This window comes from Brachionichthys hirsutus, unplaced genomic scaffold (genome assembly GCF_040956055.1).
Source record: "Brachionichthys hirsutus isolate HB-005 unplaced genomic scaffold, CSIRO-AGI_Bhir_v1 contig_800, whole genome shotgun sequence".
In the NCBI taxonomy this organism is placed as follows: domain Eukaryota; kingdom Metazoa; phylum Chordata; class Actinopteri; order Lophiiformes; family Brachionichthyidae; genus Brachionichthys; species Brachionichthys hirsutus.
In genome coordinates, this window is record NW_027180394.1 from 102,672 (window position 1) to 128,135 (window position 25,464).

General features: G+C 40.5%; 3 protein-coding genes and 1 pseudogene across 4 annotated transcripts; 3 read left to right on the forward strand and 1 right to left on the reverse strand.

Annotated features, from left to right (window-relative positions):
* Positions 1 to 1,083: 1,083 nt before the first annotated feature.
* On the forward strand, positions 1,084 to 9,115 carry LOC137914554 (max-interacting protein 1-like). 2 transcript variants are annotated; one of them, XM_068758095.1, is made up of 7 exons: positions 1,084 to 1,098; positions 3,814 to 3,868; positions 4,855 to 4,957; positions 5,225 to 5,254; positions 6,294 to 6,408; positions 8,626 to 8,797; positions 8,952 to 9,115. In XM_068758095.1, the coding sequence occupies exons 1-7, from the start codon at positions 1,084 to 1,086 to the stop codon at positions 9,113 to 9,115; spliced, it is 654 nt and encodes a 217-aa protein (XP_068614196.1). The 2 variants fall into 2 exon arrangements, with proteins under 2 accessions (XP_068614196.1, XP_068614195.1); XM_068758094.1 differs by lacking the exon at positions 1,084 to 1,098 and having other exon boundaries at positions 3,646 to 3,874.
* A 1,941-nt stretch (positions 9,116 to 11,056) lies between these two features.
* Positions 11,057 to 13,870, reverse strand: LOC137914552 (survival of motor neuron-related-splicing factor 30-like). The gene is made up of 6 exons (XM_068758092.1): positions 13,746 to 13,870; positions 13,279 to 13,398; positions 12,956 to 13,098; positions 12,394 to 12,555; positions 12,146 to 12,299; positions 11,057 to 11,817 (listed from the first exon to the last, which is right to left on the reverse strand). The coding sequence occupies exons 2-6, from the start codon at positions 13,396 to 13,398 to the stop codon at positions 11,680 to 11,682; spliced, it is 717 nt and encodes a 238-aa protein (XP_068614193.1). The 5' UTR covers positions 13,746 to 13,870; the 3' UTR covers positions 11,057 to 11,679.
* A 1,917-nt stretch (positions 13,871 to 15,787) lies between these two features.
* On the forward strand, positions 15,788 to 17,348 carry LOC137914551 (alpha-2A adrenergic receptor-like; annotated as a pseudogene).
* A 4,455-nt stretch (positions 17,349 to 21,803) lies between these two features.
* On the forward strand, positions 21,804 to 24,772 carry LOC137914550 (BCL2/adenovirus E1B 19 kDa protein-interacting protein 3-like). The gene is made up of 6 exons (XM_068758091.1): positions 21,804 to 21,959; positions 22,356 to 22,527; positions 22,608 to 22,668; positions 22,852 to 22,958; positions 23,512 to 23,661; positions 24,320 to 24,772. Exons 1-6 carry the CDS (start codon positions 21,917 to 21,919, stop codon positions 24,360 to 24,362), a joined length of 576 nt encoding a protein of 191 aa, XP_068614192.1. The 5' UTR covers positions 21,804 to 21,916; the 3' UTR covers positions 24,363 to 24,772.
* Positions 24,773 to 25,464: the final 692 nt, after the last annotated feature.

Below are 25,464 nucleotides of genomic sequence, written 5' to 3' on the forward strand. Positions count from 1 at the left end.
AGTTGTTTTCACAATTTTAAAATCTAACAATCACACTAGTAGTGTAACAGCAGCCATGTTTATCCTTGTAATTAGTACGATTTGTATCTGAACTTATTCACAGTTTTATTATCTCGTAATAATACATGTTGACTATAGGTATTACAATGTAGTGTTTGATAGTTACGGAAATGATTTGCTCGTCTTCACATATGTACTAATTCTTAACACTAAACATGCAGTGATGGAGGATTCGTGAATGATTCGTTATTTACGTCCACGTCGGTGGTTGTGTCCGAGGGCTGCTGCTTTTCTGTAATTGTGACAACGAATTGATGACTGTGACTAATCGAGTCCAGCAACGTAACGATCGTTGCGTCGCCATGTCGGAGGATCAGTTTGACTTTTGCTGAAGCGACAGGAAATCATTAATTGAAATGAAAGTGCCGAGACTGAATCACAGGAAGTTGAGGGTGTTGAATGTTTTGACTAATTTTATTTAAATAGTCAGTTATTGATGATATGCTGTGCAAAGACTGTCTAATATACCACTGTTAAGAGTTTGATATAAACTATATTAGAGGATTATATATTTACATCCCAGTCTTTAATGTGAATGTTTTTTACCCAAAAGGAGTGAACTCTGTCTTTCTAATTCATTTGCTTTTGTGATTTTTGTTTTTAATATTAAACCAAATGTAGGAATGTGACAATCTATTAACAATATTTTAACACTTTATTTTGAGTTATTGTCTTTATTTACATAAATACGTAGCACGCCGTGTTTACAAATTGTGTACCATTTGTAATGTGTCTGTGTGTACCTAGTGCTTGTATCTGTTTACATTGCTATTTGTGTCCACGATGCTTTACATTTGTCCCCTTGCCTCCAAGTTAGTCCTTTTAAAAATGCCTTCCACCTGATATATTAAAGGCTGACATATATTTCCATTTGTGTTTTATTCTTCTCTTGCTTATAGACTGAAAAATACTGATGTGATGTTTCGGGTTTGTGTTGTTGGGTATATTTATTTCCGGTATGAAACTCCACTTGAGTATAACCTCAAGACTACAGAGCACACAAATAAAGCTTTACATAAACTAATGTCCTCTCTTCTGGTAACCGACCGTGTGAAGCTGCATAATCAGTCTTCAGCCATTATATGAATGGGTGTCGTCATGGTAATCCACTAAGAGGGGCTGTGGACACAAAGAGGGGATTTGGTGTCTCCAACAGGTGTTCATGTGGGGGGGCGATCTACACCTAAACAGCCCCCGACCCACACCTGTCTCACATCAGAGCATGATGATGGCATGAGGTCAAAAGGAAGTGCAATTTAAATGAACAGAACAAAGTTCAAATAATGATGTAAAACAGGCTTTTACCTTCAGTCAAATACATTTCCAGTTGGGAACTGCTTTTTCCAAATCTTGTTTTCTTGGTTTTCCTTTTTATATTTGGTCATGTTGGTGAGAACAATCTTTATACTAACAATAGTCCGTCCAGAGTAACCCTTCCCCCATATTTACTGTGTGATAAACTGGTGTAATCCGGTTTTTGCCGTGATTATAACACACATCAAGTGAGCAGTGGTCGTTGGGTTGTGCTGAATCCATGATAAATGGCATGTGGCCTGTTCTTTAGGGGGGGTCTTACACAGAAAGTTGCCTAAAGGCTACCATTGTTTTTAGACCTTGGATATTCTTATATTAGTCATATCTTTTTGCATGCTGTTTTATTTTAGCTTATTTTTTTAATGTTCAAAGCTATTACGTGCAATATGATTTTCAGTATCATACATATTTCAATATTATTAATATTTTTGTTTGAATGTATTGTTGCTCCTTTAGGACCCTCTCCAGAGACTCTAGCAACAGCATTGGTGAAGCTGACGAGGATCCGAGTAAAGACCAAAAGGCACGACCGGCACCGGGCTCGAACCCCCGTCCGTATGCAATGCCGGGACGACAAAGCTTAGCGCTGAGCTCTTCCATGTCCCGACTGCGCAGACGAACAGGTGACACGCGTGCCTCGCCTGCTTCAGTCCCCTTCGGCAGCGACATAAAGGCAGATTACAGCTATTATTATAATCTAAAGCAACAGAGAAACTGGTGCTGCACAATTTAATCTGAGACCAACATGGACGCACACCAGCAGCATACGTGTGACGATAGGCAGGTAGCTCGGCGACACGCATTACCAGCACCGTGTCATTTTGCCTCCTCTCTGACAACTGAGCCACTGGTGTAATCCTCAAGCTTTTCAGATTACTCCAGTTGGGGTCACATTCTACACCAGCCGATGCAGCGGGTCAACTTTCCAGGCTATCGTTAACAGCGTGCGGCACGCAGTGTGCACGTGAGCATCCTGACACAGAAGAGCCTTTATAAAGTGAAATGCTGTCAGTTTCCATCCCCGCAGTGTTCGCTCTCAGTGCCCGTTTGTCGTGTCACACACTTACGGGATGATGATTTGCATTGGTGTCGTGTGGGAGACCCCCAGCAACACGAGCCTTTCATTAAATAGAAGAGATGAATGCTGGAAGAGAAGCACTCTCTTCCTACAATAAGACCTGTATTTGTTTAGATGTTTATGAGCCACCTTTGCGCGAACATGGCCTGCTTTAGTCACTCAAGTGTGTGTGGCTCTGTCTCAATGACCCCGATCAGAGCCATCTGTGTGTGTCAGGCTTTGCCAGACAGCTGAAACAGACTCCGCGGGAGGGTGCGTGTGTGTGCGTGTGTGCGTTCTCTCTCGCAAGGCGTCCGTTACAGGCCTGGCCACATCTGCAGCAGGCCAGCCATCTGCACCCATTGTCTGTGAGGCTAAACACAACCCTGCACGCATGGCTGGCCTTGCGAGAGCAGGCCCTCTCCCCTCTGTCTGCCTCCATCCCTCCCAGCATGGCGAACGTGGGGGTGGGGGTGACTTCTTAATCAGTCAAATGGGACAGCAAAGGTGGAACATCAAGAAGTGAGCGACTTCCCGATCATGTAAATTCTGTTCTCTACAGAGGTGAAGCAGTTCTAGCAGACGGGGGGGTGATGCTGTGTCTTATAGTAACATAATTCACTTTGCTGTGCTCTCTGTGTAAATGTCTTATTATTTTAGAGGAGGGGTGCCATGCAAGACAACCCCGACTTATAAAGAGGGAGAATGATGAAATCATTAAAGACCAATAACATTATATGAATGAATTAAAGCGATGCAGATTGTATTTATTCTATACATATTTGGATTCTTTATCTATTACTGCAAAAAAAAAATGTTGCATACTGTTAATTATTCTGTTTCTTTGTTGAGTAATGCTGCTGATGTAATGTTCCCATTATAATTAAAGTATTCTGATTCTGATTTATCATGTCTATTCAGGTTGTGCCAATTGGTACAAATGAAACCAGTTTTATATGTGATGTAGGTTACTTGCAGTATTATTATTATTATAATTATTGCAGTAATGGCAATGGGGATTTATTATGGCACAGTAATGTGCGCGTTAGGGGGAGGGATTATCCACCAAGTAGGGCAAGTGGCTGAGGCTAAGGACTGCAACTCCACCGAGCCCAGCTCACTTCAGTCAATCCGCTCCGTGAGCAGACGGGACACGGAGAACAATTCAGTGAGTCCCCCCCCCCTCCCCAATAATAATAATAAAAGAAATTAAAATGGTTAAGTGCATGCGACAGCACCAAGACCTGAAGCCCGAAGAGGTCCTGTCGGGGTCGGATGCTTCCATGGACCAGCAGGATTTCGGAGAGATGTCCGACTGCTCTTTCAGCGACGTGTTATACTCCAAATGTACCGCAATGGACCAAATCGGTACTTTTATGAAGAACGTGCAAGTGCTGCTCGATGCAGCGAATTATCTAGAAAATGTGGAGAAGAACAGTGGAAGTAAGTAAAGACGGGCTGGAAGGGGACGTTAACGCGTAATGCGCCGAGCAGACAACAATAGAGCGCGGAGGCGACGGAACGGAAGACGCACCGATGAACCGGCCGGCGATAATTCACCTGCTACCGGAAAAGCTCGAGTATCACAGACTTAGACACATTTAAAACGGAGCGGTGGGGGATTGCTTTGATTTGTTTTTAGTTCAGGAAGCTGATCCTCCACAATGCAACAAAAGGCTGCAGCCAAACGAGCTGCTGCCATTAAAGCAGGTTTTTTTTTTTTACGGACTTGCATTAATAAGAACGAATGAATTGCTTTCAATGCAGATCTGCACATTTAGGTCAACACGGTAGACATTTTTTTTTCTGCCGCGATTCGGACTTCTTATATTTTATCCCAATTTTGCGAACGCTGTTTCACAATTATTCTCTCATGGCTGTGTCGCATTGATCCGCCTGCAAACGCAGCACAATCATCCCGTTACAAACAGAATAGAATGCGGTTACAGTTTTTGTTTTTATTTCGCTCTGAAAGTGTTTTAAACGCAGCTCGGATTTGTCGGGGGCAGCAGCTGCTTCCTTGTATGTGTTGTTCACATGGTTTCCACATGGAACAAATTGTAACGTTTTGATTGGTCGGGGGCAAACGTTCCCAGCGCGAGAGTCACTGCAGCTTGGCCAATCACAACTAAGGCTCTTCTGTGACGTCGTATGTTACTGGGACGATGGGGTTTATGGGAACTGTAGGCTTACTTTTAACATCGACAATTCGATAGATGAGAAAATATTGGACAAATTATTCTTATAACGGAGATACAGTACATTAAAACGCATCGTCATAGTTTCAATACATGAAGTGTTGGGATGCGTCACCACACGTCACATCCCAACGTAATTTAGGATTCGAACCAAATAAGGTCATTCCCCATCATGCACATGTGCAAACATGAGACAATCTATTTAATGCTCTTTTTCATCAACAGAATGTGAGCATGGCTATGCTTCCGCATATCCGACCAATCAGACTGCACTTCAACAGAAACAGCGTAAATTCAAGAACAGGAAATTGGACAATGTTCACAATAGGTATGTTTTAAAGTTAAATAAATTAGATGGTTGTTTTTATGTGGATCCCTAAATACATTTTTAAACTCCCTGATGCATTTATCATTTGAAATTCATTTTTAAATGTCATATTATCACTTTTATGGTTGCTTAAAGCATTATTATTCCGCCATCTGATTTAATGGCTGAAGTAGCTTTTTTTTTTTTTACATATCATGTCTGTTGTATTTTGTATTATTAAACCGTGTGTGACTGTTCTGTTTTTTTTTACATTTATGATTTCAACAGATCAGCACACAACGAACTGGAAAAAAACAGGTGAGCGAGGTCATCTGTACGTTTTTGAAATGCAAAAGCTAAACTGTAACAAAGATGACAAGGGCAGCCATTGTAGATGTATTCTTCCATCAGACTTTGATCAGCTTTTGTTTTATGTGCTCAATAAGTTAAACTCAAAATATATTTTGTGTAAAATGAATACAGGAGGTGAAGGAACAGAATCCTCACCGTATTTTTCAGTGCTAGGCGCCGCAAAATGGAGCTTTAATCCGATACGATAAAACTCTTTCTCCATTGTGCTGTGTTTGCATATATTTGGGCAATGCTAAATACTGTATGTTGACCATGCTATAATTGGAGATACTGCAAACCTTTTAATCATCTTAATATCGCCACGAGGCTTCAGAAAGGCATCTTTATAAACGACGCTACCTTTTTGTAAATGATCGCAGCTTACAGTTTGCAAGGCAAATACTAAGGAGGTGCGGCCGCGGCAGCGGCGCCGTTCCTGGAGGGACATGCGGATATTTCCCCAGTCACCAAACGGGAACCGTCTGTTTCCAGAAAAGAAGGCTCCTTCCTTGAGAGGTTCACAGTTGCACATGTGGCAGCAGCTTGCCTCTCTTGCTCCAGGTCGAGGTAGCCTCTGCTCTGAACAGAAAGCAAATACAAGGAGACGTTTGTCCCACAATGAAATGCCCACTTTAGTCCGGAAAGGCAAACCATGTGGGGGGGGCCATTATTGTTTTGAAGCGATAAGGAAATAGCACGTTGGAGACAGAGAAATCCGTATGCAGCTGTAAAGGAGTCAGACAATCGGTACGCCTAACTGGCAAAATGGATCAATAGATCAATCCTTGACTGCAGCCTTGCTCATTACAGAGAGATTACTGACATATTTATTTGAATTGATCATTGATCAAATGAACAAGGAGGAAATATTCTAATTTGTCTTGATTGGGATCACTGCAGAAGAGAAGAATTCATTCGTCTGGGAATCCTGTCTTTCAGGTTTCTGCCGTGTATAATTGCATAATGGTGTAATATATTTTCCTGTGACCGGCTGTCTCCTCCGTAGACGAGCTCATCTCCGCCTGTGTTTGGAGAGGTTGAAGTCCCTCATCCCTCTGGGACCAGAATCCAGTCGGCACACTACACTGGGACTTCTCAACAAGGCCAAAACACACATCAAGGTGCGGTAGAGAAACCCCCTGGTAGCCTGGTGTTATTGGATTAAGGGATAAAACTCAATCAGTTTGTCTGCTCAAAGGTCATGAATAATGTAAACACATTGATATTTCTGTGTTGGTGCGCCCTGAAGAGATACCAGCAAGTTGTTAACCAGATTTGTGTGAGGATGGATCTTGAGGGCGAGGAGGCATTTATTAAATATCGATGTGGATCCAGGCACTGCTGCAGATTCTAGTTTGCTTTAACATTTGCTTCAAAAATGCAAGACTTGAACATTTTGACAAAATCGTGAAAAATATGAATTAAAAGGCCAATAGTAGGGCCGTAGTCCAGATCCAGGATCTGGAGGGGGGGGTGTCTCATTTATGTCTTTACACACGTCACTGTTGAGAAACTAAATGTAATTGAATTTCACTCACACAAATGAAACTGTTCCTATCACTAACTTCTTCTTAGAATTAAGAGCTACCTGCCGTCCTCCTTGAGTGCAAAACGACAAATATAGATACGCTTCCAATCTGACACCCGGCGGTTTATAGAATACATTTATCTTTTAGCCTGCTGGCTGTTGCTGTTGTGCCTTGGTGTGTGTTTGATGAAGGCCTTGCATCATTCACACACCAAATCTTGTCAGGACTGTTAGAGCGACCTGACCGATTAGACCTCGGGGGTGGGCCTATCTGAAGTACATGAGAAGCACAAATGATTGTTGGCGTAAACGCATAACACACTGGCGCCCCAGATGGCTGTAATGAAATCCAGAAATGGACTTTAAACCCATGTTTGAAGTCCATGACGTGTGGCGTCTAAATGCCGCCGCGGTGTATCTTTGTATCCAGAGGTTGTGCGTGGGGGTGAATGGGTGCCGCAGGTGCAGTGCCGGAAATAAGATCAAGGCTGCAGGAAGTCGCAGCAGAAGGAAGCACAATGCATTGTACAACAGGAAAAGGTGGTGATCCGAATTTAACTAAGGGAGCGGCGTTCAAAGCGCCATGCGATTTATTTTTATCGAGGGATATGCGAGTGCCTCCAAACGTTCAAACCAGTATTTTAATATTCTTTGACTCTTTATGTATTGTCCTCCTTCAAATATATATATATATATATATATATTGTAATATCGTGGAGCCAATGATGATAGAGATTAGAAACCAATTGTGGATTTGCCTTTGCCTGAACATTTTGGTTTGGCGAATAAAGTTTCACGACTGTAGAACTTCCACCTGTTCACGAAATGTCATCAAAATCACTCCACAAGCCTTTCAAGGCATGAAAGCTAAACAAACTAACAAATGTGTCGTCACCTCGTCCGGCTCTCACTGCCAGAGGTGACGACCACGAACATGCATATAAGATGTTATATCGATGTCAGCCTGCGCTCCTCACCTTCAAACTGTGTGTGTGTGTGTGTGTGTGTGTCCTTGTGTGAACATCCCTCTCACGGTGCAGCCGTTTAGAGAGTCAACCAATGCTTTCTTCACATGCATTCAAATGAAGCGTCCCTTTTGCAAGTCTAATCTCTTGTTTGCCAGGCTTTTCTGCAGCTTGTGATTTGTGTTTACTTGTGTTGGTTATATCCGACAGACCCCCCAGCAGTAAATCATGTCCAGCAGCTTTCCTTGCATAAAAATAATAGGATTTATTGCTCTACTGTTACACGAGCATGATTTAAGTTATTTAAGGCTCAGTCTGATTTATTAGCAGGAAGTGATGGGATAACGATTGACGAGGTTCGAGACTTTGGTTATTGGCTATTTATTAGCTCAACCAGAATTGATTTAGTCCATGTTAGGTTGTGCAGTGTTGTTTTCATTGGACAGATTTCATTTACAATTTAGACCCAACCAAAATCAACACTTAACATTTAAAGGGCAAACAAGGCAAGGCGGTTATGTAAAGTCGCAAGGTGACCTCCTATTCATTCGTTTTCTGCAGCCCGTGAACCAATTACTGCTCCTTTTTCGTGCAGTCTCTCCCTCACACAGAGAGACTCCAGCCATTCCTCCACCAGCAGCAACTCACTGCTGCGATGCTGAATAAATCACGAGAAGGCACATTTGATGTTTGATGGCAGCAAGGGCTGCACATTAGTTCATGCACGTCGTACGTTCATGCTGGTGAACGTCTGTAGCGGCCCAGCTGTAATGCTCTGATTTGATGCGTTAACTGGATCGTCTTGTCTATCCTTTATAGCAGACTCAATTTTTGTGCATTTCCAGAAACTGGAGGAGATGGATCGGAGGAGTCAGCACCAACTGGAGACCTTGGAAAGGGAGCAGAGGCATCTGCAGAGGCAGTTAGCTCAGCTGCAAACCCACGGGGAGAGGGAGAGGGTCCGTACCGACAGCCTGGGGTCCCGCGTGGACTCGGACCGCTCAGAGTCCGACAGAGGTAAGCGTCTGAATCAGAGCCTTTGTTCAAGTTTGGATGAATGTATATATTTTTTTTTTATATATAAAAAAAACACATATTAGCAGGACTGTATTTAGCACGATTCAGAAAATGAATCCTCACCAACAGAACAGTTGTGTTGTTTTTTGAGCAGAGGAGATCGAAGTCGATGTGGAAAGCACCGAGTTCTCCCATGGAGAGATGGACAGTGTGAGCATCAGTGGAGGAAGCGACCTGGAGGACCACAGCAGCCAGGAGGGCTCCGTCAGCGACGAGGGCTACTCCACCTGCAGTTTAAAACGGGCGCTCTCCGCTTAAAATACCAGCCAATAATCTTCTCCTCAGCTCTCGTAGTTTCTGGCTTTCCCCTTTCAAAGCACCAGCCTACAGCCCCCATTGTCCCCTGCAGTTTAGGGCACCTATCCTCAGACGAGCCAGCCTCAATCCCGATGAATGAAGCATCTCCTCGACCCCGAGAACCAGCCTTAAGTGCAACTCAGTCTAGATGTTTAAGATATCTCCCTCCAAGAGGCGCCTCTATGTCATTCACGAACATTTTATACGACAACCCGAAAATGTAGCTCTCTGCCGTTTCCTCGCGCTCCAACTTGGCTCAACAAGTAACTTGAATGTCCATCTTTTACCAGCTTGAATTAATCATATCTGCACTCAATACCGATCCCCCCCCCCCCCCCCTCCCCTGCCCATACATACCAGTGCCCCGTACTGAAGGGGCGACTTTATTCAAGTTGATTCCCTGAAACCAGCAAAAACTACTTAGAAACCCAATGCCAGCTAGAAGCTCACCAATGGGGAACTCTCCAAGCTCCATGTTTCCTTGAAAAACATTGCAATTTTTCTTTGCATGAAATATCCAGATGGCACTTCCTGTCACTTCCTGTGGCCAGGGCTGCAATTTCTGCATTCCAAAACCTCTCTGTGTCCGCTGCTTCAGGACCCAGCAACAATACAAGTCATATCCCAACAGATGGTGCGGTCTGCGCTTGTTGCTCTAATTTATTTAGCATATTATAGTATTTATTTTTGGTATTTTATTTACTGTTGCTAGGTCTTGGTTATGTCTGAAAAAGAGCTGCTGCCCCCCCACCCCCACTCCTTACTGATTACTTGAGATGAAACGAACCCCCAGGGATGCTCATGCAGTGCTGAACTCCATTGTTTTGTTGAATGAATGACACGCCCTTTTCACATTGTGTGTGCGTATTCTGCTTTTAGACACTAATAAGCTATTCTGCACTTGTCCAAGCACTAAATAAAAGCAATAAATCTTGAACAACATTGAGTTTAGCACAATATTCTCTCCGTCCAACAATAAATTACTGTTTACTAGTTTAAGCAGCAAAAAAATGATTGTAATTCATTACAACAAAGCTATGGTGCATGCGTCTTGAATGTAGCTTGTTCAATTACGGTCTAACGTGCTTTGGATTAACAAGTCGTAAAAAAAAGACATTTACAGCATGGACATACAGAATAATCGATTTGTTTTATAACTCAATGTTTAATATGTTTTTTTTTTTGTTGTAGTACAAGAAGTACAAGTTCGAATCCCTGAAATTTAGACACTTCACATCAATAACTCAAAGTGTATTTGACACAGAATTGCACTCTTGACTTGTTTGAAACCAAATGTGACTTTACAGCAAAACCACTTTTCTGGTCCAAGTCCAGAGGAGATCACCACCAATTTGTGTCTTACCATGGGTCCACGACTCTTGCACAAAGTTCCTTATCACAGGTCTCCCCCCCCCCCCCCCCCCCACACACACAACCTGTTTAGGAAATTCCAAAATGCACTATGAAAAAGATGTTTGTTTAGGAAGTATACACAAAAGCACACCCCAGAATATTTTCCCTTGTGCTTAAATCAGCCATCCAAGGTGACTTTATTGCAGAATGTGCTGTTGGTCCCCTGCAAAAACTTTGTAACTGTTCCTCATAACTGTACCTGAAATCTTAATAAACCTCTACCACTCAAGACTTTATCACTGCAGTCCTTTTTTAAATTATTAGTGTTCAGATAATTAATGTGGGTGTTTTATCAGTCTTTGCCCGGCCGTAATCAGTCATCTTTCTGTCCATTACCTATCTTCCAGTTGAACATGTCAAACAAGAAAAAGAAAAAAAACTAATTAACTTGGCAATGAATCATGCTGGTCATTAAAGTTATTTAATAATTGTACAAGTATTTACTGCCACCTACAGGTCAGGGTCACAATGAAAAGGTGAATCCAAAAGTTAACTGGAAAAACGAAACGTTTATTTCACTTATTTACAAAAACGGTTGCAAATTTACTAATCTCAAATCAACACCGATATCATCCACACTCTCCCACGATGGACCAGAGCTAGGAATCCAGAGGAAATCTACACACCGTGTGTACAAGTATATGTTTTAACACATCCTAGCAGATTATTTGGTATCAGTGGAAAACAACAAATAACAATTTCTAGGACTTCTATATCAACCCATCTCAAAAAATGTTGGGGTATTCTGTTAAACATAACATGAATGTGGTACTTTCCCAATATTGTTTGTCATGAAATTCAGTTCCAATTCAAAGTTCCAATAATTGGCAAATCAATGCATTGTTTTTATTTACATTTTACACAATGACCCAGCTTTTGGGGGGAGATTTAGGTTTTACAGCCAGTTCCGGTTACATAGCAGGTGATCTTCAATTATTTCTTTCGTTGTACCTACTTAAATATAAGAACACTACATCAATACTTAAAATAATTGTGTGCAAGCAATGCTTTTCAAAACATTTTACTTGGGAAACTTAAATCATGTATAAACACAATGGAAAGCACTGATACAGCAAGTATACAGTGGGTTATTATATACACAATAGATCAAGTCATTGTGGCATTAGATGTCTGACGTTGTATTTTGATGTGTCATGATACTGGGTCATCGGTTTGTCTGCAATACCACATGTTCCCACTCCCACCTTCCCATTTACACTTTCTGGAGATGCAAATATGCTCCTCTTCACCTAGAAGGAAAAAAAAGACAATTATTCAAAATGTATAATATATATTATTTTTTACTACATACTATACAAGCAGACACAAGGGCTGTGTAATCATGAAAAATTAACCAAAGCAGTGGATCAACTTTCCCAGTAAAATAATACCTGGGTTTGAATATTTTGTGCACCAAGAAATAGAAACTAGAGATATTTGAATGACTTATCTATCAGCTAATCACCACCAGAATTCTTTATGTTAACGCTACTGATGCGTGATTGGTTGCAGCTAGAACGTCTGTGGTGTGTCTTCGGTTGATTAGTATGTAGTTCGGGGGGTGGAGACGATAGATACCTGTCCTTTCTTGTTCTTTGAGTAGGCTTTGTTGTTAAACTGTTGCCATTTTGACTTTTGTTCCTCCCTTTCTTGCTCCAGTTCCTTCATCCTTTGTACTTTCTTCTGGGCTTTCTTCTTCTTATACTCTCGCTGCTCTGCTACTTGTTCTTTCCTACGAAAACAGAAGCCAGAGAGAAAGACACTCAATTGGTATACTCAAATGCGAGTAGAATTTAGACATGCGTCTAAATGTATGCGTAACATACCTTGATTTTGGTTTTCCACTCCCATCGTCATCACGGCGTTTCCCCTCCTCTACTGCTTTGAGGTTCTGCAGGGGAATCACTTCAGCGTTCCCGTACAGAGAAAAGGTAACAGCTGCAGTGCCGTTCTCTCGGTCTATCTCCTCAATCTCAGCCTCATACAACCTGTCAAAGAATTACGTCTGTAAGCAGGTGAGTATGAGCCAAAGATTCAAGTTCTACTTTATATTAATACAATAGATACAGGTGAAACTAAGTAATGTGTGTCTTTATATTATTACAGTACTTTCTGCATTAACAATCTTTCTTAATAGCATGATGTTCTCACAAATTTCCTTTTAGATCAAACAATAACAGACTTTTTACTTGTGGAAAAATTATACTGCTTGTTTGATGCAAAGGTGAAGATAAACATCAGAATACTTTATTAACCCCAGAGAGAACTTCCATAAACATGTTGATTGATAAACCATCCTGCTGACTTATGTTAATAATTCAATTTAAAGCGTTCTCTAGAATGTACTTTCATGCAATGTTTTTATGAGAAGAGCAAAGTGACACTCACAGTCCATCCTGATTCCACGGAGTCATGCACCTGTCCCCAACTTTCCATTTGATCTTTGGGGGGGCTGCAGCAGCGCTATTTGTACTGGAAGCACCCTCATTGGGCTGTGAGCTCAGGAGGTCTTTTGTCAAATCAATGACTTCCTGTGAAAGAATCAAAACCAATAACAATCAGATTAGATTGCAAGTTTGGGCTATTTAGCCATTAGCAGTAAATCTACCGGTAATTGTTTCCAAATAAAACAAATCCAACAACTTCCTTGGCAGAGGTAAAAGAAGAATACATCCAATAATTGATCGTGTTTAATTCACAGGCACACCGACCTGTAAGTCTTTTTGGAGTTTAAGCAGGTCTTCATTGTCTGGATCAGTTGATAAGGCCACTTCTACTTGCTGGAGCTGGGCTTTGTAGCTGCTTAACTGTTTCACCAAGTCCTCCGACATCTGTGGGTTTAATGACAGGCTTGATACCCGGCGTTCTGCAGAAGTTGCCCGGCTGTATTTGGTAAGCTAGCTAACACTTCGACACGTTAGTGAGCTGCGCTAAATATGCGCTAAATATGCGCTAAATATGCGCCAACACCATAACACAAAGCTGTCGGATATCAAACATTCGTGTTACATAGCTGTCTGAAATGTAAAAGAAACAGAAAGCTATAATACAACGTCTAGATTAGCTTAGCGCAAAAAAGCTAGCATGACCACTAGGCCTTCTTTCGTCGACGTCAATGTTTTGTAACACACGAAGGCCGGCTACGACATAAAAACAAAGGGTTCGTTTACAATCTTACCTTCGTAGAAATTCTCTGAACAGATTAATGCCACAAACATTCAGTTTTGAGCTATATTGTACCGATATCTTGTCGAAACGCCTTGACAAAGAACAACAGTGTGCGATTCTTTCCTTTCAACCGGAAGACCGTGAAAAAACGACGATGTTATCGTGTAGTAACAAGCGCGGCTCGCTACCGCCCCCCAGCGACTGTTCTCGGAATGAACTCATCCTGCCGCGCATTTTCCCATGCAAAACAAAGATACATAATAAAAGCGCCACAAAAATTAAAACACAACACATTTATCAGGTGACAGAGTTTACAACATTTTATAATAGTATTAAAGAGTATTTCATTATTGATTTTGTTATAGTCTTTCTCCTCATGGTAGGTGGGCAGAGCCTGAGGTGCAGCATGTAGATACTGTACGCTGATCATGACTGTGACCCTTCTATGTGTACACATTACAACATAGTGTGTTTTGTCGTTATTCATTTGTTTATACAAGGCTAAAATGGGAATAGTGCAAATTGAATAGAAATCACCCGAAAATCAGCAAACAAATTGCAAAATCCCAGTCATGTTGCTCCAGAATTGTTTTTTTTTTTTTTTGCTGACGTCTCTTTCTCTCCAAACATGCAAGTGTTTCTTGGGGGATTAGTTGGATAAAGACACTATATGACTAAAGTCTGATCTTTTGGGTCATTGTACAATCATAATAAAAGTTTATAGTGCCACAGGATTTTTCAAACGTGGGCCTGAGATACTCCAAGGGTCACGAGAATGATCTGTGGGATCATGAGACCATCGTCATACAAAGGGACAAAAAGTTGAAGAAAAAATAATTTGCTCCTTAAAATACTTTTTCTGGGGTTCAACCATAATTACCCCTTCCTGAAATAACAATATTTACTTTAACCCTTTGGCCTTGCTAAAAGAATTCATTTTAACCAAAGCAATCTTTGAATCACATCCCATCACATTTAGCTACATCGCTAAAAATCAAATATTCAGTATATCTAATCGATACAAACTCAATAAAAGTACTTCTACTACAAGTATTTTTACAAATATGTGTAATCATATCCCTCACAAGCTCACAGTTAAATTCATAAATATCAGGGTTCCTCATAATTTGCTAAAAATACAGTAGTATTGTCAAATTATGAGTAAACCTTTGTTGAAGATGTCAAACAGCAGCATATCCTCATCGTAAATAAAAAAAGAGATTCTTAACTTTTAAGGATTATATTTGTGCAATTGACCAAGAATTTCAGCATCCATACTTTTCTTTCTTTTTCCTTTTTCTTGATATTAAGGAAGCAAACGTTTCTCTAGGTGATTTTTTAAAATCTGGCAGGCATATGACTCTTTGTGTTCTCTTTCACTTAATTGATTTCTTTTGTAACGGTCGCTGAGATTTCTTATATCTTTTCAAGCACTTGTTCTTTCAGGATACTTCTGAACATTTAGCTCATGAGCTGCAAAACTGTATGGTGTGCTCTAAATCCATTGTGATGAAATCAAGAGCAGATATTACTTGTATAAATCAAACATATTGTTGATGTCAGGATCAGCCAATCTTTCCGCGCCTCTCGTGAGCAGCACCAAATTGCTTTTAAACCTCCAGCTGCTGATGAACTCCACCCATTCCCGTTCTCACCAGTCTCACAGATCCGCAGTGACACATAAGAGACGTTTGTCCACTTCACCCACAACAGATGAAAAGCTGTGCCTGAGCCGGTACCATTGTGCAACGTAAGTCTGTTTTATGACTTTTCTTCCAAGGGATATAACTCCACATTTTTCTCCTGAAAAGATTGACTGAAGAAGTAATAATTTTAAAAGGCTGGATCTTTTTTTTTTTTTTTTTTTTTTTATGATCCAATATGAAACTGGGAACTCCTTTTTTTATTTACCGGTAAATGAAAAAGAAGCTTGTCCTTTTTCCACATTGTGTCTATTTTGTCAATGACTAAAGAACTGATTCTTTTCAAAAGCATTCAATGAACAACACGGCAAGACTCAGTGCTCTGAGGCTGCCTTCTTGAATGGATGACATGAGTAAACTTCTGGCAAGCACGGCTTCCGAGCATCCTTAAAGAGCGCTTCAATCGTCATCGACGCCGCAGCTCATCCTGATGGGTTGTCTCAACTCTACCAGCGGAAATGAGACTTTACCTGGCAAACACCCGTACAATGTGCAGACGTCTGTCCCTCTAACAATCCTGGTGGGTATTCTCATCCTGACAACCCTGTGTGGCAACGGCATGGTAGTTATTGCGGTGATAACAAGCCGAGCCCTGAAAGCACCTCAGAACTTGTATTTGGTTTCTCTAGCATGTGCAGACATCCTGGTTGCCACCTTGGTGATGCCGTTCTCTTTAGCAAATGAACTGATGGGTTACTGGTACTTTGGTAAAGTATGGTGTGAGATCTACTTGGCTTTGGATGTGCTCTTCTGCACTTCGTCCATCGTTCACCTGTGTGCCATCAGCCTAGACAGATACTGGTCCGTCACTCAAGCAGTTGAGTACAACCTCAGGAGGACACCGCGCAGGATTCAATGCACAGTCTTCCTAGTTTGGCTGCTGGCAGCCTTCATTTCATTCCCGCCGCTAATTACAATTACAAAGAAAGATGGGAAACGGAACTGCCCGGAATGTAAAATTAATGATGAGAAATGGTACATCATATTCTCCTGCACTGCCTCTTTCTTTGCACCCTGCATCATCATGATTATGGTGTATGTTAGAATCTACCTGATTGCGAAGAAAAGAACAAGAGACCCGCCCGGCGAAAGGCAAGCCGAATACAAGGCAGGCAACCCGGGAAGAAAAGACACGGAAGCCGAGGAGGCCAATGGGTTAGAAATGGATGAAGATCCATCCTCCTCTGATGGGAACGATACCATCCTGTGCTCCCGAATGAAGAAATGGGGCAACAGACTGACACAGGTGAAGCCTGGGGAGCCCCCCCTGCAGCCTGAGGTGCAGAACTGTTTGAAAGTGGGTCGCTGGAAAGAAAGGCAGCACAGAGAGAGGCGCTTCACGTTCGTTCTGGCTGTGGTGATGGGGGCGTTTGTTCTCTGCTGGTTCCCCTTTTTCTTCACATACACACTCACTGCTGTTTGTGGCAGCATTAGTGTTCCAGAGACTCTGTTCAAAATGTTCTTCTGGTTTGGTTACTGTAATAGCTCACTTAATCCTGTCATATATACTGTATTCAATAAGGACTTCAGAAAGTCTTTTAAAAAGATCCTTTGTAGAAGGGACAGAAGAGGTTTATAGAGCGGCTTTTTGTGTATGTAGTACATAAACAACAGTTTTGCTCCCGTACATTAAGGCTCATATTAGTGTAAATATTACACATTAATGAAAAATATGTGAAATGCAACACATTTGGCTTTTCTATTATGTTATTTTTACTTTAGTCATAGTAAATGGTGGTTCTGCAGTAGTAAATTGTGTTAACTGTTAACATGACACTGTGGTAGCTTGATTTTAAAATGTGTCTTATTTATTAAAACATGAATGAGACATATTCTACATGCATTTGCTTTCTAACGTTATTCAAGGTTATCAGTTTAGTTCAGTTACAAAGTTTTACCATTTTTTAAAACTCAGCAGCCATGTTACTTTCATTTTTTTTTTAGCAGATGTTCATTGGGTGATACTTTACAAATATGGTAAACTAATAATAATAATCATCATCATCACCTTTGAAACTTCCTTTTTTACGCTGAAGGAAGATTTATTTTTATATTGTGTTGTTGATTTAGTCAGTTTTACAGTTTAAAATGGCACAAAGCATATCTTATATGTACTGATATTAAAAATAAAGGAAATGTGTAACTAAAAAAATGTTTTAGTTATTCTTGTAACAGCTGTTGTCAAATTTGCTGTTAACAAAAAGATCGCTGTTTCTCTATATTACCTGGAAACTGGCTCATGTGCTCTGATTGTTCTTAGAATGCAAGAATAGACAAACTTAGAAACACCAATAAAAGTTTGCATGGATTCCCCACACCATGCCCTTCTACAATAACAAGCACGAATACAACAGAATTCTAAGAAAAGAGATTTCTGCCCAGGTGTGAGGAACACAACAGACCTGGATGGCGGTTGCCAGGAATTATAGCCCTTCCTATCAGGAGGTCATTAAATCACCGCCTGGAGCCAAACAGGAAACCGGCTGCAGATCATACTGTGTGGTTAACGTCGCCATAAACTCAGCATGTATTGCTTAACTATACTTTCTCTCTTGTGTATTAGAGTGTAGGGTTTTTTACATCAATATTTGGATAACAAGTGAACTTTGAGTTGAGCAAAAAAAAAAAAAAAAAACCATAAATACATTTCAGTGCCATCTATAATTGCTTTAACTTAGCAAACATTTCCAGTCAGCATGCCTCATATTTACAGTGGATATCTGAGTGTTTCCCATGACTTGGTCTCTGGGACTCTGGACTTTGAGATTCCTGTGGTACACTTGTTTGGGTTAAACCATGTCTCTCATGTCTTAAAATACAGCATCTAGTGCTTTCCACAGACGGGAAGACCTGGGAATACGTCCTCATGTATTACTCAGTTCCCACAAACAATCTGATGCAAGAAATATTTCACAATCTCGGTTGTGAAATATTGTTAAGTACTACAATGAGAATTTAAACAGGAAGCTATTTCTGCCAATTTGTCTAATTAATACCGGCCTGATGCCGACAGTAGTGTTAAATCAGTGACTCTTGCAACACTGCATTCATTAATTTATATTGCATTAACACTAAACAACCAATATTTATCAACATTTATCACCATAAAATATGTACAAGACGGTCCTTAAACGACTTCACCATCATCCTTCGAGCATCAGTGTTGACAAATATGATGGAGTCTGTTGCTGTGCTTGAACACCAAGATGTATACATCATGCTTTCCAAACTAAGCAATCAAAAGATGAAAATAAAACAAACATCAATGCCAAAAGAGAATAATGAAAATTCCGACATCACGGAATTCATCAAGAATTGACTTTACAATATTTCATGTTTAGTTAAAATGCAAAAACATTGGTGGCATACTGAATTTATCATGAGGGCTTAAAAAGTATGTTTCAGTGAAACTTGGTTTTCAATCTTCTGCGCCTCATTCCGTGTCACCGTAAATTATGGCTGGTTGTAAACTGCAAACAGCTTCGACGGCTCATCCGCGTAGGACATGATTTATATCACTCTGTGAAAGGCCACTTCAAAGCATCACTATTCATGCTTGTAACACCACAGTTTATAAAACGGGAAAGCGCTCAAGAACATTCACACAGCAGCCCTTCTCCGTTTCATTATACCTTCTTCCAGCTCTGTGAGTGCTTTTCTTTTTTAGAGCTGCTGGCCATGTACTATAGAGAGGCTGGTGAACAAGAGCTCAAACCAGGGCGAGTGGGCTGCATCTGAGGCAAACAGCGGAATCGAGACCATGCTAACAAGTTTAAAATATAGCTCACGATGAATTGAGTGTTTTTAATTGAATGTTGGGTCATCCATTATGAATTGAACACAATGCATCGTGCACACTGGGGCGTATAATACTTCCTCCCTATTGAACTGATAAGGATGCAGGATAATGAAATTACATTCTGAGGGATATAAGCAGCAGGAAGCTCCTGTTTAATTTGCCTCAGTCCCAGCTCTGTTACGTTCTCTACTTACTCTGCTGTAATTGTAATGGAAATCTTTCTCAATGAAAAGACTCATTTTAATCCTAGTTTTTTTCCCCAAGTGTTTAATAGGTTTAATTACGACATTTCTAGCGCTGTCTGGAAAGGACAATATGCAACAAGATGCCATGTTTGAAGTAATATCATTGCAAAAACTGAAAATATTGGTAAACTCTATTTTTGCTATTAGAGGTCGTTTTTTGGTATCCACTCCTTGAGGATGGGATTATTGTCATCGATATATTTTGGATTAACCATTTCAGAAGCAATAAAAGCCTTGTTTTCCAGAATAATCTGATGAATTTATTATAATAATAATAATGCTTGATTTTATATAGCGCTTTTCTAGGCACCCAAAGATGCTTCACATTGTGCATTATTCATTCACACCATACTTGGTGGTGGTGAAGCTACTAGCCACAGCTGCCCTGGGGCAGACTGACAGGACCGAGGCTGCCAATTTGCGCCATCGGCCCTCCTGACCACCACCAACATTCACTCGCTCACTACATTCACACAGGCAATGTGGGTGAAGTGTCTCGCCCAAGGACACAACGACAGTGGACACATGTACCGGAGCCAGGAATCGAACCGCCAACCTCTCAATCATCACCATTAAAAGTTAATATTCTTCTGCAAAAGGCCGAGTGCCTCCACGCAGCCTTTGATCTCACATGCAGTGAATCTAGTCAATCAGGCCCAAAACTACTCTCATCGTCCTACACAGGCTTCAGCACAACCCTTCCCACGCAGCCACACACACTCCTACAGATAATACCAAAACGCAAACACTCAAAGCACACATTCTTCTGATCAAGCTTATCATCGGTGTATCTGTTCTCAGCCGATGCAGACATCGTTTCTCAGTGTGCTGTTAGCTTACACACGCCTACACAGAGAAAGGGGAAGTGTAATCGCGGCTGTATGAGGATGATAAACGATCTCCTCTGATGTTGCTGCTGTCTCACTTTTCCCATCCACCCTTTTTATCTTCTGAGGAGTGTCATTATGGTCTGTTTAAAACGCAACAAAGCAACCCTGCTGGGTACAGACATTGATGGGACCATGCATAAAAAGATACTCGCAAAATAAATAATAAATAATTGCACATAATATTTTATATATTATGCAAATTTCTAAAGGATAATATACAGATAGCATTGTGAGACCTTTGGATCAATAATGAACTTGGTTAATAAGAGACAGGTGGTAACACTTGTTGATGTTTCTGATGTATATTTTATATATCGATGTTTGTATATATTTTATAAATCATATTCCCAAATATTTGGGATGGCACAGTGGATCCATATGCCGTGTGAGTATGTCTGCAGTAAATATAGTACTATGCCTGATCATAGACAGGACAGAGTGAAATTCTGGGAAGAAATACACGTGACTCATAGAATACATATTTGGTTTTAGTTTGCTCCTACAACTGCTGTGTGAATGTTGCTCTCTGAGTAGAACATCTGTCTGCACATACACGGGATCTTTTCTAACATATTACTGCCGTAATTATATCTGTTTGGAAATGATCTAGTCAGTCTACATTCTGTGTGAACAATGGCCTGCCAGGAAGGACAACACACTCCATAATGAGGTGAAACGTCTGTCATTGTAAAAATAATTTAATTTTGCAAGAATAATTAATCATACTGATCACCATGGTAACAAAGATAATCAAATTTGGCAGCCTCAAAATTGGACTCATCTCTAATGACTCCAGTTTTAAATCAATGAATGGATGATAAATTTGGATATTTTTTTAACCTGAAATGATGTCTGCAGATAAAAGGTTTTTCCACAATATCCCTCAAATGTCCTAAAGTAGGAATAATGTAACCAAGGACATTTAGTAATGTACATATTAATGTAGATATGATTTTATACAATAATTATACTAATACAATAGGGTCATTGTGTAGTACTTACAAACATAAAGTAGTAAAAATTGAATTTGACTTTAAATCAGACGCGGCGTGACCTTTATCATTCACGTCACACATCACCTATATCTTGTGTCACGCATCCTGAAGCAATATATTCAATGTAAAAAAAACTTTAAGTGCCGCCTGCAGATAGATGTGAGGAATTGCGAAAAGGTTTGAGACAAATGTAAAGTAAGTTGTCTCTCTTTCAGTTGCGTGTGTTTATATATGTGTTTATCTTTTAGAGGCGCGCGCGACTACATCAACCTCGGCGTCTCCACCGGAACTCTACGTATAAAATAACACTCATTTCATCCAAACTCCGAGCATGCGGCGTACGCCGGTCACTCAACACAAGCGCACCCAGGAGCTCATATTACGTACAACGCGTTCCTATTGTCAGAGCCAATCAGAATGTAGGTAAACACAACATTGCGACATTGTTATTGTGGCAGTCAGAGCTGGAGCTGCTAACAGATTTCAAAACCATTTTACATTATTTTAGGGATCTAAAGCCGCTTGAATAGGTTTAAATTGACCAGAATCATGTCGCTTCACAAGGACAATTCACTGAACGACGGTTTGCAAGGTATTTAAGACATAAAGCCTCTACAACTGCACTAATGTCGATGCTAGCGCTAGCTGGGTTTAAACAAGCAAATGTTATTATTATTTTGAAATAAATAAGCAATCGTTAACTAACGGAATAATTGTTGAACTAACCATAGCCGACGCGTCAAATCGTATAGGCAGCTTTTTAGATTAAAACTGAATGTTATACAGATAGATTTATCAATCTATTTAACATAAAGTGGGCATGAAGAGGACAGCACGACCTAGTTTTTTAATAGTTCCTCTTTGCAATGTTGCGAAATACCTTCACTGTACTGTTCTGCTGCAAGCATGCCCCCTGAGCAGTGCCACTGATATTCATCATATCGCTTCTGAGAGTTCTTATCCAATCTGTTACTGCAATGGTTTACAGGTTCTTGGATCGAGCTGCATTTCAGTGGCACTACTTCTCGGAGTACCAGTCGCTGCGGAAGCCAGGAACAAACCCCCACGTCTATGCAGGAGGGTGACGTGGAGGTAATGCTGCTGGACGCGCAGCACGAATCCGGCAGGAACAGCTCCAGAGGGAGCTCTCAGAGCAACAGGTCTGTGGGACAATGTGGTATTTGCTGTTAAGGAGTGACATCAATTATATGTCTTGTGTTGTGTGTTTACTTTACAACAGCCCGCTCCGAGCGCCGACCCCCCTCCTTCTGTGGAGAGGCTCAGAGGGGAATAGCTCGCAGGTATATTGTTTGGAGTCTCTGAATTGTATTTAAACCTGTATCAAGGTCTAAATGGCTAAGTGTAAATTTTAAGTATTATCTTCTTTGTTTGTTTGGGGTTTTTTTTTTGGGGGGGGGGGGGGGGTCAAGTTGTTGCTGGTTGAGTTCAGACTGCCCCTAATTTTCTGTAATTGGTGTTTTTAGTCAGATGAAGACTGCCAAGAAAGGAGAAGAGAGGTAGAGAATCTGATGAAGAAAAACGTTGACTGGATCTGGGACTGGCCTAGTCGACCTGAGAACAGTCCACCAAAGTATGTAGACACACTATATGTACTACCATTTTATATTCATGATTTATTTTTTGATAACTTCAGTGACATCATTGTGGTAAATTTATTTATTCCCAGATTTAAGACAAATTGTGTCTGATCTTGTTAGAGAATGCGCTATGTCAAATCTAATATCTACAATATATTGTCTTTCACAGAAAGGTTTGATCTTTGCAAGTAGAAACTTGTAAATGTGTATTCAAATATATATATATATATGGGAAGAGAGAAATCTGATTGTTTAGGGAAATGTATGTAGAGTTGTCCACTTGGGGTCTGTTAACATCTGAATACAATTAGGATGTACAAATAATCACCTCCAAACGATTATTATTACAGTGATGTAGAGGAAACCAGACTAGGAAATAGAGATAATTTCCTAGTAATAGTGAATTGTATTTATTTTATACCACAATTGGTATTTATAAAAGAGGTATGATGTTTGTGTGAGCACATTTGTTAGAGTGACATTAGACTGGCACTCATTGATTTTACTGAATTCGAAACACTGAAAAATTAATGCGGTTCTCTGTAGGGAGTTCCTGCTTAAGTGCCCGACGCGCTCGACCCCTCTCAGCATCAGAAACACCAGCGCCATGAAAAAGGGAGGCATTCTGTCTGCTGACTTCCTGAAGCTTTTCCTTCCCTCATTAGTGATTTCTCATATACTCGCTGTTGGCTTAGGGTAAGCAACGTCATTTTTACTCTCACCTACAAGAGAAGCATTTATAGGAACCTCAAGAGGAATATTAGAGAAACATCTTAAAACCCAAATTATGGTAATCGAGAATAAATGTGCGTTCAGATAAGTAAAGGAAATATAACATATGACCTACAGATGGAAAAAAACAACTTATTTGGTATTTCTTAAAATAATCTTCCATGAAAAGTTGACCCCATGCCCCTGCTGTTCATAATAATCAGTCATGCATGCTGACCTTTAATTTCTCCAACACAGCGTGTTTAATTAAATTGTGACTCACTATTAAATGACCTTTCAATCAATTTGAGGTAGATTCCTGGCTTTAACTTTATGTTGTGGGACATCAGCTTTATGACCAACACGAAGGAGGGTGTCTTTACCCATGTCAGTTTGTTTGTTTGCTGATTGGTTGGTTTGTTGGATTATACAAAACTACTAGGTAGAAAGAACACAAAAAATAATTTGGTGCAGTTTCAGATAAAGAGAGAAATCCAGACGTATTGTTTCCATGTTTTTGTATGATTGTCTGCCATTTGATGGGTAAAGGCAGCCATTAGTACGCCCAGGCTTCATTGTCTTTAGTCTTTTCAGCTATCTTGCTCTCAGATCTTTCTCATCTCACGTTTGTCTCCTCTTTTAGGATATATATTGGGAAGCGCCTAATGTCCCACAACACCTACTAAGTAGGATGGTGGCATATTACAACCTCTGTCACCTTGTTGTGACCATCTTTTCATGCTGTAATATGGGATCTTCTGAATACCACGGCAGATGTGGCCAAGTGACGCGGTTCAGTGTGATTGAATGCCCCACATCACTCACACCAGTACAGAGTCGAGGATCTGGCATTGCTCCCTGTCTGGATGGCTGTCGCTGCTCCTCCTTATATCCGCACTGTAGGCAAATGAAGAAAGCTGTAAACCATTATCATGAGAAATCATTGTAATAATTTTATTTGGATCAGTAATGGATGAAGGATGTCACCTGTGATTTTTTGTTTTCCACAGAATAAGTTACTATGTTAATTATTTGCTTATTGCCTGCGCAGCTGGAAATTGTGTTTGCAAATAAAATCCGATATCCTGCTCTGCTCTGATGTGGTCAGTTTGTTCATCTTATTCTAAGTAAAATGTTGCAGAGGCAGACGACCAAAGCAAGGGGACACAATGCAGATGAACACAATTAAAATTTTATTGAACTTTGGTCAAAATAATAAACAAGTGAATACATTGCCACCATATTAGGAATCAATGGACAAAGACAATGCATTGCGTTTTGTTTTAATGTATGTTTTGTGTATAGTTGACCTTAATTTTTGCATTCACAACTATAGATCAGATCCACATTTGGAGTTTGCAGCTCAAATTTGGGCCAAATGTCTTACGAATGAAAAAGGGCACATACATGAGACCTGTCTGAAATCCCTAACTGCATGTTTCAGAGGCACGCTTCACATAAACTGGTGTGCAATCTGCCTCCTTGTATTCTCATACAGCCACATATAGCAGCAGTATACGAGGACATAGCTATAAAATAGGATTTACAAATAATGCACATGAGGCTTGTAAAATGTTTGGGGGATGAAACTTGTAGCTGTCACTGATAGAAGTAGGTAATTAAGGCTGCAGGTTCCCTCTGTCCTGGGCCCATCTTGTGTCATGCATCGTCCAGCCTGTGTCCTAAAACAAGACAAAAACAACAACTAGAAATGCATCTGGTGAGATGAACACATTTTCAGTCGTCTCCATCAGTAGTTCTGAAACTGGCAGCCCCGAATTGTAGTTC

Bases quoted from the DNA above. Each gene is read 5' to 3' on its own strand.
- LOC137914550 (XM_068758091.1), top strand. From the start codon at position 21,917: ATGTCGCTTCACAAGGACAATTCACTGAACGACGGTTTGCAAG. The intron at 22,669-22,851 runs GTATATTGTTTG...TGGTGTTTTTAG, and splicing joins CAGAGGGGAATAGCTCGCAG to TCAGATGAAGACTGCCAAGA. The intron at 23,662-24,319 runs GTAAGCAACGTC...CTCCTCTTTTAG, and splicing joins ATACTCGCTGTTGGCTTAGG to GATATATATTGGGAAGCGCC.
- LOC137914552 (XM_068758092.1), bottom strand. From the start codon at position 13,398: ATGTCGGAGGACTTGGTGAAACAGTTAAGCAGCTACAAAGCCCAGCTC. The intron at 12,300-12,393 runs GTATGTTACGCA...CTGTTTTCGTAG, and splicing joins AGTGGAAAACCAAAATCAAG to GAAAGAACAAGTAGCAGAGC. The intron at 11,818-12,145 runs GTATCTATCGTC...TTTTCCTTCTAG, and splicing joins CAAAGAACAAGAAAGGACAG to GTGAAGAGGAGCATATTTGC.
- LOC137914554 (XM_068758094.1), top strand. From the start codon at position 3,646: ATGGTTAAGTGCATGCGACAGCACCAAGACCTGAAGCCCGAAGAGGTC. The intron at 3,875-4,854 runs GTAAGTAAAGAC...TTTCATCAACAG, and splicing joins TGTGGAGAAGAACAGTGGAA to AATGTGAGCATGGCTATGCT. The intron at 5,255-6,293 runs GTGAGCGAGGTC...TCTCCTCCGTAG, and splicing joins AACGAACTGGAAAAAAACAG to ACGAGCTCATCTCCGCCTGT.